Source organism: Myotis yumanensis, unplaced genomic scaffold, assembly GCF_028538775.1.
Source record: "Myotis yumanensis isolate MYYU_CA2020_CCGP unplaced genomic scaffold, mMyoYum1.0.hap1 SCAF_2, whole genome shotgun sequence".
Lineage (NCBI taxonomy): Eukaryota > Metazoa > Chordata > Mammalia > Chiroptera > Vespertilionidae > Myotis > Myotis yumanensis.
In genome coordinates, this window is record NW_027223753.1 from 187,061,145 (window position 1) to 187,071,353 (window position 10,209).

Consider the following 10,209-nt stretch of genomic DNA (forward strand, 5'->3'; position numbering starts at 1 on the left):
GAAGGGAGAGGGAGATAAAAACATCAATGATGAGAGAGAATCATTGATTGGCCCCTACTGGGGATTGAGCCCACAACCTAGGCATGTGCTCTTGGCCAGAATTGAACCTGGGACCTTTCAATCCACAGGCCGACACTCTACCCATTGAGCCAAACCAGCTAGGGCTCAAATCGAAATGTTAAGATCTAGTTGCACAAACCAGTTTTTTATATATACTAGAGGCCTGGTGCATGAAATTCATGCACTCAGGGTGGGTCCTTCAGTCCAGCCTGCACCCTTTAGCAGTCTGGGAGCCCTCAGGGGATGTCCAACTGATGGCTTAGGGCCACTTCCCCTGGGAAACGGGCCTAAGACGTCAGTCAGACATCCTTAGCGTTGTCACAGAGGCAGGAGAGGCTCCCACCACTGCCACTGAGCTCACCAGTTGTGAACCCGGCTTCTGGCTGAGTGGCGCTCCCTCTGTGGGAGCATACTGACCACCAGGGGTCAGCTCCTGCATTGAGCATCTGCAGTGTGCGTCAGTGTGCGTCATAGTGACCAGTTGTTCCTCAGTTCAGTCAATTTGCGTATTAGCCTTTTATTATATATGATATATGATGTCCCAAAAATGTATACACACACTTTGTTTTTCTGTTTTTAAACTTTCTTTTAAAAAAAAAAAATTATTGCTGAAAGTATTACAGATGTCTCCTTTGTTTCAGTGTTTTTTTTTTTTTCCATTGACCCCCTCCACCCTGTACCCTCCCTCCCAGGCCTTTACCACTCTATTGTCTGTGTCCATGGGTTATGCATATATACATATAAGTTCCCAGGTTAAAATAATTATAAAGGCAGTGTTTATTAAAATACATTTGATTTTCAAAATTGAGCTATCAGCTATTAAAGTGTGTATACATTTTTGGGGGAATATATATATATATATATATATATATATATATATTTTACTAAACAGACTGTCAATTCAAAGAACTGAAGCCTGACTATATATATATATATATATATATATATATATATATATATATATTTATATATATATATATTTTTTTTTCAATGGGAGTGTCTATGACCCCAGATTACCACCCACTCCACATACAATATAAGCCTTTTCATTATGCCAAATTACAGAATGTTAGAGCTTGGAGCTCTAAATAGTTTTGTTTGTTAAATTTCTACTAATGTAGCACGCACCACATATGAAGCATTTTGTACATATTATCTTCACAATAATTCTTCAAGATATACATAATCATTTTCATCATACAGAGGAGAAAATGGGACTCAGAGACATTCAGTAACTTGTCTAAGGTTACACAGCTGGTAAAAGGCAGTACTGGAATTTGAACTCCAAAGGTTTGACTCTTAAGGTCTTTCAATTCTTTCTTGCTGTCCTAGAGTTTAGCTAATGTATAAAGATCCTGAAATCTGAGTACTGCCATCTTTTCCTAAGCCTGGCAATCATGGCTTCCAAAAGAGTTACAGGCTCTTCCATGGTATATGTCCCTTTTGCAGAACCTGAAAAGGGCTCACTTACCTTTAGTTTATAAAAGCTAGCCTTTAACTCTTGAGGATACCAGCGTTCAGTTACAGACCACTTAGAATGCTGACAGTCTCCAGGCTTCAGGATCAGCTCTCTGAGTCATAAAATTAGCATATGCAGATGTCAATAGTCCCTTGAATCCCAGACTAAGAACCCCTTCCTTATAGAATTATTATACAGAGGAGAAAACTAGGCCCTAATCTTTCATATAAAGAGCTTTAAATGTGACTGTGTTCCAGATCCAGAATATCTGGTGTGTAATGAATTCAGAACCTTCCAGAGAGAGACAACAACATAGTAGGTGCCTAGTGATATAAAGCATTGTGCTAGCCTATGGGGGTGGGAGGGGGGAGTGCTGAGAGATGAGAAAAAAAGGTAACTTCAGCTTTACAGTTCACAAAGCATTTTATTTATTTATTTATTTATTTATTTATTTATTATTTTAATCCTCATTCAGGGATATGTTTATTGATTTTAGAGAGAGGGGAGAGGGTAAAGAGAGAGAGAAACATTGGTGATGTGAGAGAGAAACATCGATCTGTTGCCTCTAGTATATGCCCTGACTGGGGATTGAACCTGCAACCTATGTATGTGTTCAGATGGGGAATTGAACTGGAAACATGTTGGTATACAGGACAACGCTCCAGCCATCTGAGTCACACCAGCCAGGGCCCACCAGCATTTGTAATACATTAATCCCACGGGGGAAGGAATGACTATGCTACAGTGAAAAAACAAAGCTTAGAGAAGGAAGATAAGGTGTGGTTTCTTTCAAGAAGCCTGCAGTTGAGAGGGGAAGGAAGATGTGGAAACAAAGAAGTCCAATGTAAGGAGGGAAAAATAAATGTCATAGACTTGACAGCAAAATATTGGAGCGGCGGGTGGGCGGTGAGAGGGGACATTGTGTGTGCGGGTTGTCAATCAGACCAGGATCCAGGAAGGCCTCCCTGGTGGCATTTGGCCTGTGTGTCCCGCAGTCAGTGGAAGAAGGGGAAAGAGTTTCTTCGAGGGGCCAGAGGAGTTGTGGCTTCTAAATGGATAGGTTCATGGACTCCACCCCCTCCTGTGACCAAGGAAGAAAGCAGGATTTGAAATGAGGTCCAGTCAGGGAGGTATCCTGATCTAAGACAGAACAAAGAAAACCTGGCCAGGCATATTCTAAAATTTTTAAATTTATTTATTGATGAGAGAGAGCGAGAGAGAGAGAGAGAGAGAGCGAGAGAGCTGTTGTTCCACTTATGGTTGTTGGAACAACGCTCTAACCAAGTGAGCTACTGGCCAGGGCGCCAGGCATGCGCTAGAGCAGTGCCTCTCAAACTGAAATGTTCAAGAATCACCTGTTCACATGCCAATTTTGATTTAGTCCGTCTGGGTTGGGGCTTGAGATTCTGTATTTCTAACAAAGTACTGGTAATGCTCAATGTTGCTGGTCCGCTAGCCACACTTTGAGGAGCCCTCGCTTTACCTGGGAGCGTGTTAGAGATACAGAATCCGAATTTAAAACAAGAGCCCGAGGGGGTTCACTTGCACATTTAACTTTGAGAAGCACGTCTCTAGGGTGTTCGTTCGGCAGCAGGGGCCCACGGGGGTCCAGACTTCCCTGGGCATCGCACACCAGCAGTCTGGTTTCTCTCCGGAGCTCCGGTTCCCGGCAGAGATTTTGGGCCCCGTGAAGCTGTACCTCCGATCCCAAGCCAGTAGCAACTCCGGGAGTTGATCGCCTCGTAATCCTCCTAGCTGGGTTCCTTTCCACCCCAACCCGCGCTTCCCCGGGGCGCTCCAGCTGTTTCCCACCCCCACGCCCAGGCGGCTACTGTGCACAGCTGGAGCCCGCTGCAGCGGGAGCGCCGGCAGCTGCTGCGGCGGGGGAAGCCAGGCGGGGGCGCCGCAGACTAGGCTGTGCGGGAAGACGCCTTTCCGAGGCGGGAGAGGGCAGCCGGAGCGGCGGGCCGCGGGCAGGCGCGAGCTCCGCATCTGGTGCCAAGCGGCGCGGCCCTGGCGCGGCCCCACATTCCCACACCGCGGGAGCGGCGGCTCGCTACCTGGGAGGCGGCGCGCATCACCCCAACCTGCGTTTCATAAACCCGTGGTGAAATGGTTCCCAGCCTCCAGGGCCAGTAATCAGCCCGACCTTCTCCCGAAAGAACTGCTGATTATAATCCCCGAGCCGGGCAAGGGCCTCGGGGGCCTAGATTTTAAGTCGACTGTTTAATATCATTATCATTATTACGAAAAGCCAGCTCCCCCGCGCCCCCTCCCCATATATACACTTATGAGGTTGGGCGGGGGGTATGGAACGACCAGAGGGTGGGAACAGGATTGTAAAACCTAACGATTTGCTAAGAAATCCGGGACCCCAAACGCAATTTAGAAAACAGGGAGTTTTTTTTACAAGGTAGAGAAGGCAACTGGGCAGAAAACACGCGGCCGCCAAACCCCCGCAGCGCGTTCTCGCCCCAGCGGGCGGGTCCCCGGTGCGCCTCTCCCGGGCCGCGCGCGGCGGTGGCGGCGCGGATTTCGTAGGAAGAGGAGGCTGCCTGGGTACCACGGGCCCGGCGTCCGCGCCGCCGAGAGGGGCACCCGCGCTGCCAGCGCCCCCTGCGGCGGGCCACGCTCCTTCCCCCGCGCCTCGCGGCCGACGAGCCAGCCCCGCGCACTCTCCTCGCCGGCATTTAAAGCGCGAATTTCCCCGCCAGTTTCCCTTTCCGAGCTCAGCACGTTTCACAGTTAACACCTTCGCGCAGCCACTGCTGCGGGGATGTGGGCATTTCCCCTCGGCGTAGGCGCATGAGTCTGTGTTTTTCCAAGAATGTCAGACTAAACGGACAGTCTTACCATCTATGAAAGCCTACGTGTCTGTCTGGAGGCTTATCGGGTTTGTCCAAACGTGTGTGTGTGTGTGTGTGTGTGTGTGCATGTGCGTGTGTGCGCGCGCCTGTCTGCACCCTCCTCTCGCCTGCCCAACCCCGCCCGCGCAGGGCGAAGTAGTCCTATATAGCGATGATAAATATCCCTGTTGATCACTTGATTGATTACCTCCCTGAAAGGTCACGCGGGCTCGCAGTAATTTCCTTTTGCCTAAGGCTCCCTTTTCACTTTTACTCCAGCACGACAGCTCCGAGTACACGGGATCTTTAGTTTGTATTTTAACCCCTCAGTGCAACCCCTCCCGAAAACAATGCAGACAAGAAAAATCGAATAAAATCAACTCGAGACCTTTTAGCTCAGTCGCAGCCGCCCTCCCCATCTCGCCCCTTTCTTTCTTTTGGCCCCTGCCCCCGCCGACTCCGGCTCCCTCTCCCCAACTCCAATGTATTCTGGACACTATTTAATAGATGAGGGTCTTGCAAGTAATGCGGGCGTCCCTTGGGTCTGCATTTCATGTCTGTGGCGCTCTCTCTTTCTCTCCCGTGGACTAAAAATTCGGATTTAAACCACTAGACAAGCTATTAATTTAGCTAGACTACCCAGGGTCCTGAACCCAATTAATTTCTAATAATTATAGCCCAAGGGGGCTAGATAGATCTCCCTGCCTCTTTCTTTTATTGCCACTCCACGCCACCGAGGTCAGCGTATAATAATAAAGTGTATATTTTGAAAGCGATCTGAGAACAGTGAGTTATTGCAATGAATGAAAATTGTTTCCATTTTGGCTAATTGAGCTGGTGGCCGAAAGCTCCAGCTCTGAGACTAAATAAAGAGGACTGTTTCATTTCAACATGAAGAAACCCCTGCCTAGCTCTGGTCACCCAGCGCGAGTTTAATTTCTTAACAGCCAACCTGAAACCCAGCGTTGGGTAAACAGCACTAATAATTGCATTACAATGATTAAATTAATCTTGCTGGTAGCCAGGAGAATATAGGTTGGCGATTGAATAGCAAGATGTAAAAGTTCACTGCACAAAGACAATAGGCCAAGAAATACCTCCAGAAAGAATTCAAACTTTCTTCCAAAGACACTGTGGGGTTGGTGCAATTATAATGCAAGGAAAGGGAAATTTCCTGTTGCGTGCACTGTACTGGAAAGTCGGTTCTTTGTCGTTCGTAGCATTCGTTAAAGGCACGTAGTTGGTTGGGGAAGGGGTAAACTTGTCCTCTTCTCTCTTCAATGACTCATCTTCCTTCCAACTCCCACCTCGATTTCCCTGCTCTTGCCCAACAACAACACCCGCCCCCCCCCCCCCACAAAAACCAGAAAGGAAAAAAAAAAGATGACAGTAATAAAACAAGCAGATCCAAACAGCCCATTAGCTCATCCACTTTCTAAGGAGGCAGTGCTTCCAGGATGCCCGCTTCCGTGGAAGGAAACGCAATTAGACTGCAGGACCCATGCTACTGCCCCTCAAGGAAACGAATTTCAGGAGGAGAGGGAAAGGCGGGCAGTGGGGGGCGGGCAGCTCGGCCAAACTTGTTGGAGGCCTCTTTTTCTCTTGGGCCAGCGACAGCTTAGACGTCCGGTCATCGGAGGGTTTCGGGAGCCCCAGGGGCCGCTGAACAGAAAGTCACCTGCTTGGGTCTCACGGCTGAGACTTGGGACAGGTGGAACTGACGGGGTCCAGGCGCAAGGGAGTGGGGACCCGCCGGGGTTGGCACGCTGGGGCCGCCCCGCTGCGGAGGCGAGCACAGCCCACAGCTGCTGGGCGTTTGCTCCATCAGGTTCAACACACTTGAACTAGCAACTTCGCTCTTTTCTTAACACTCGCTTAGGGGAGAAAGCCAATGATAAAGAGAGAGAACGGGAGGGAAAAACGGAAAAGAAACCCAGCTTTTAGGTTTGAAAATCAGAGTGATCAGACGGTGACTATTTTATTTAAACAACAACAAAAAGGAGAATGCCTTGTCTTTTCACAATGGCTTGGCCCGAGGGCACAGAGAAGTTTGTGTTTATTATTTCAGTTAGAAGAGGTTGGATTCACTCTTGTCCGGAAACTCTTGCAAAGACCAGGCAAAAGACCTGAAGTGACCGCCACACCAGGGACTTGAGAAACCCAAGCGTGGGGGGTGCATCAATTGCGCCCCACTCCCTCCACCCCACCCTCGCCTCCCTGCCCTCTGGAAAAGTTTAAAATACAGGGATCTTTCTACCTGGGGATGCAGATTTACTTTGCTTTAGTCTTTCACAGCCCACCCAGTCCCTTTCACAGCCCCCACCCCACGCCTAGCCCGCCACGTGGTTTATAATTCCTCAGCAGAAGCAGCTACTGCGGCTTCACATGTGGACTCTGGATGTAATCGTGGGTTTGGTTCCACCGGACCTTCGTTTCCTAGAAAATGCCCAGGAACTCCTCTTAACCTCCTTTCTGCAAGGAGACCCAGATAGAGACTCCCGGTGGGATGAGATGAAAGGCATTAAGGAGAGCCGTGGATGGGGAGGTTGGTAGCCCCTTTTTAATGGTTTATTTTATTTTATTTTTTATTTTTGAAGCTCCCCGGGTGAGAAAGTGAAATGAAATGTCCCAGCCAGATTCTCCTCCTGGCCGGGCACGCTTGGGTTTCTGGTGGACTCCACCTCCTCTCCCAGGAGCCAAGGCCCTCCAGGGTCTGACAGCTGGGAGGGGCCTGGTCCTCCTGCCTGACCCCTCTGTCCGCTGGCCTAGGTGAGGGTCCCCAGAGAGCCCCTTCCACTGACCAGAAGCAGTTTCTATGAACTTCTTACCGATTCACTTAGGTGCTTCTCTCCCTAGAGATTTTACTTCCTTTCTGCAGATCTCATACCCACCCCCCAATTTCTCCTTTTCCCCTAAGGACAGTCACTGCTCAGAGGGAAGATACTCCTCCATCTAAACGGAGAGGAGCCAGCACATGCACAGATCCCTGGGCACCCACGGGCAGAATGTTACAGTGCCTGGTGCTGCTGCACCCACCGAAGGTACCTGTATGCCCAGGGCAACAGAGACTGCAGAAGGGCTGGCGGGAAACCCCACCTGCCTCTTTAGTGCAGAAGGAATGACAGCTCTCCTTGCCCCTCTGTGTGGACGCCAGAGACTTCTCCGGTGGAAGTTGTTTTACTCCCGCTTTGTGCCATTCCTCCCACTGCACCCTCCCTCTTCCCTTCCTCACGTTTCAAGATCACTCCTCTGTCTCCCTTGGGACCCATACCTTGGTTCTCCAAGGACCTGTAGCTTACAGCCAAACGCCCCCGGAATTACACAGCTCTGGAGAAAGAGAAACGGTGGGCATGCTTAGCTGTGGTACACCTTTTGAATTTTGATTTTCTCGAAGAAAGATATCTGTGAGCCATTGATGGATGGCCTTTGGGGTTGAACCTGGCTGTTTGCTCATTGACAGCCCCAGCCCTGGTTTTGACAATAAACAACAACAGGTACAACTGGGCACTCTCAATGATCTTCCCTTCCCTCCCCTGACTTCGCCAAACTCACGACCAGGACCTGATTTTCTTTTCCCGTTTCTTTAACTTGAACATCAAGGATGTATTGTTGTCGTACACAGCCTGAAAAGATTGTAATTTTCTTTTATGGTGTCTGGCAGGATTTGCCACAGATATTAATGCGGGACATAAATAGCTCGGGAAAGGTCCCGAACAAAACTGTTTCACGCGAGGAGGTTGTACCAAGAGGAAATCTATACGTAGCTGGAAATGAATCTACCTTGAACGTTTCTGCTACCCACTTCCTTGGTAAATCCTGTAATAAAAGCACATTTCAACCATGTATGTTTTGAGGGTGGGAGACAGCTTTCCCAACCTCCTTCTCCTTACCACCCCGGAGGTTGTGGGTTTAAGCGAATGAGTGAAAATGGCAGGCAGGCTGAGCTGCTGCGGGCGGCGCGGGGCAGCGGCGAGGGAGGCCGGAAGGTGACAGCCGACCTCAGGGAAGGCAGGAGGTCGTGGATATCAAATGCCCGCAGCCTGCCCAGCCCCGGGATTCAAAGGCGAAAATTACTACTTGGTGGGAAGAGGCCACTAAAATGGTCTAAGGGTGACGACCAGCATGGCTATGAGACCCAAAAGCGAGAAGAAACAGTTACTTATTCTGTGTTCAACTCTGAAAGCAGAAGCCGCAAGAGCTCCAGTAGCAGGAGCGGCGGCAGCATCTGATTTGCCGAAGTTCAGGATGATTCTCACTCTCTCCCGGATCATTCTTCGAGAGCCCCGTCCTGCGAGCTCCTTAGTACGGGAAAGATTCAAAAAGTCCTTCTCCACCCCGCCTCTTGGTGTGGACGGTATAGAAAAATATCCTGCCACTGATGGTGGGAAAAACAGGAATAATAATGATAGAGGCTTATTGGTCATTCCAACACGAAATCAATACTCTGCCTGCGTCTTTTCATTCCTTTCTTGGGGGGTGGAGGGGCGAGGTGTCTGCTCCCCTCCGGCTCCCCGCGCTCGCTCCCCGCCCCCCGCCGCCCTCCCCGTGGCTCCCTTTCTCCGCCTCCTCGGCGATTGCCATCTGACAAGATCTCCAAATCAAAGTGATAAATCGCTCCAAACTTTTTTTGGCGGCGCTGAGATGTTGGAGGGGCGTCTAGCGCGCATGTGCGAAGGTGTCCAAACTGACAATGCAGGAGAGATAGCGAGTGTGGATTGAGAGAAAGGGAGAGAGGGAGGGAGTGAAAGAGGGAAAGACCGAGTGTGTGTGTGTGTGTGTGTGTGTGTGTGTGTGTGTGTAAGAGTGAGAGAGAGTGTGTGTGTGAGAGAGAAAGAGAGAGAGAGAGAGAAGAGGGAGGGAGAGGGAGAGCAAAAGAAGGAAAAGATCCAAGAAAAAAAAACCCCAACCACACACCAGCGGCTGCAGGACTGGGCACAGCATGAGATCCAAAGGCAGGGCAAGGAAACTGGCCACAAGTAGGTGCAATATCCCTTTTCTATTGGCTTTTCCCCTCCTCTGCCATCTTGCATATCTGTCTCCGGCGCTCCCTGGAGTGAGCGCGGGGCAGCGGCTCGCTCCGGGGCCCCGGGTGGAGGGCGGGCGCAGCGCAGCCTCAGCAACCTGCCGGTCCCGCTCCGCGCCCCGCCGCCCGCGCTCTCGCTCCTGGTTTGGGCGCCAGAGGAGCCCGGCAGCCCTCAGACTCGCGCACGGACCAGCTGTGGCAACCCCGGGGTGGGGGTGGGGGTGGGGGCAGCCAAGACCGGGGTGGGAGGGAGGAGAGAGCGCGAGAGCGAGCGGGAAGGGGTGGGGTGGTGGTGGTGGGGGAAGAAGAGATGAGCGAGTCTCCCCCTCCCCTTCCCCCAGGCGGAGGAGAGTTGCCTCTGGCCAACCAGCTAGTCCCGGGTGTGGGAGGGGGAGCGGGGGGGGGGGGAGTAGGGAAGGGAGCATTTTTGGTCCTGGGTTTGTCTGGGGTTTGGGGTGGGTGGCAGGCTCGGAGGGAGCCGCGGTGGCGGCGGCGGCGGCGGAGTTGGGAAAAGTTGCGCGGCGGCCGCTGGAAGTTGCGCGGGCCGGCGGGCTGCGCCCCAGCGCGGCTGCGGTAGTGGGCGCTGTGCGCTCGGCTGTGCTCGGCGGCGTGGCGGGAGGACGGGGGTGGGGAGTGGGGGAGGCGGGGGGAGGGGGCCGTGGTCGCGGGGCGTGTGTGGGCGCCCAGGCAGCGGAGAGTGACCCGCGCCGCGGAGCCGCGGGCAGGTGGGGAGAGAAGAGGCCCCGCGAGCGCGTGGGGAGCGGGGAGTGCAGGGCGCGCAGCCCGCGGCGGCGGGCGCCGGGGAACAGGGGGCCGAAAGG

At 51.8% G+C, this 10,209-nt stretch overlaps 1 protein-coding gene across 6 annotated transcripts in view; it reads left to right on the forward strand.

Moving 5' to 3' along the window:
- The first annotated feature begins 8,964 nt into the window (after positions 1-8,964).
- MECOM (MDS1 and EVI1 complex locus) overlaps positions 8,965-10,209 on the forward strand; it is a 578,899-nt gene continuing 577,654 nt past the window's right edge. For 4 of the 6 annotated variants that reach the window (XM_070406847.1, XM_070406849.1, XM_070406848.1 and 1 more), the window contains exon 1: positions 8,966-9,341. In XM_070406847.1, the coding sequence (XP_070262948.1) occupies positions 9,305-9,341 (37 nt within the window). In that variant the 5' untranslated portion in view covers positions 8,966-9,304. Of the gene's footprint in view, positions 9,342-10,209 lie in introns of all 6 variants that reach the window. The other 2 variants (XM_070406852.1, XM_070406855.1) reach the window with 2 other exon arrangements.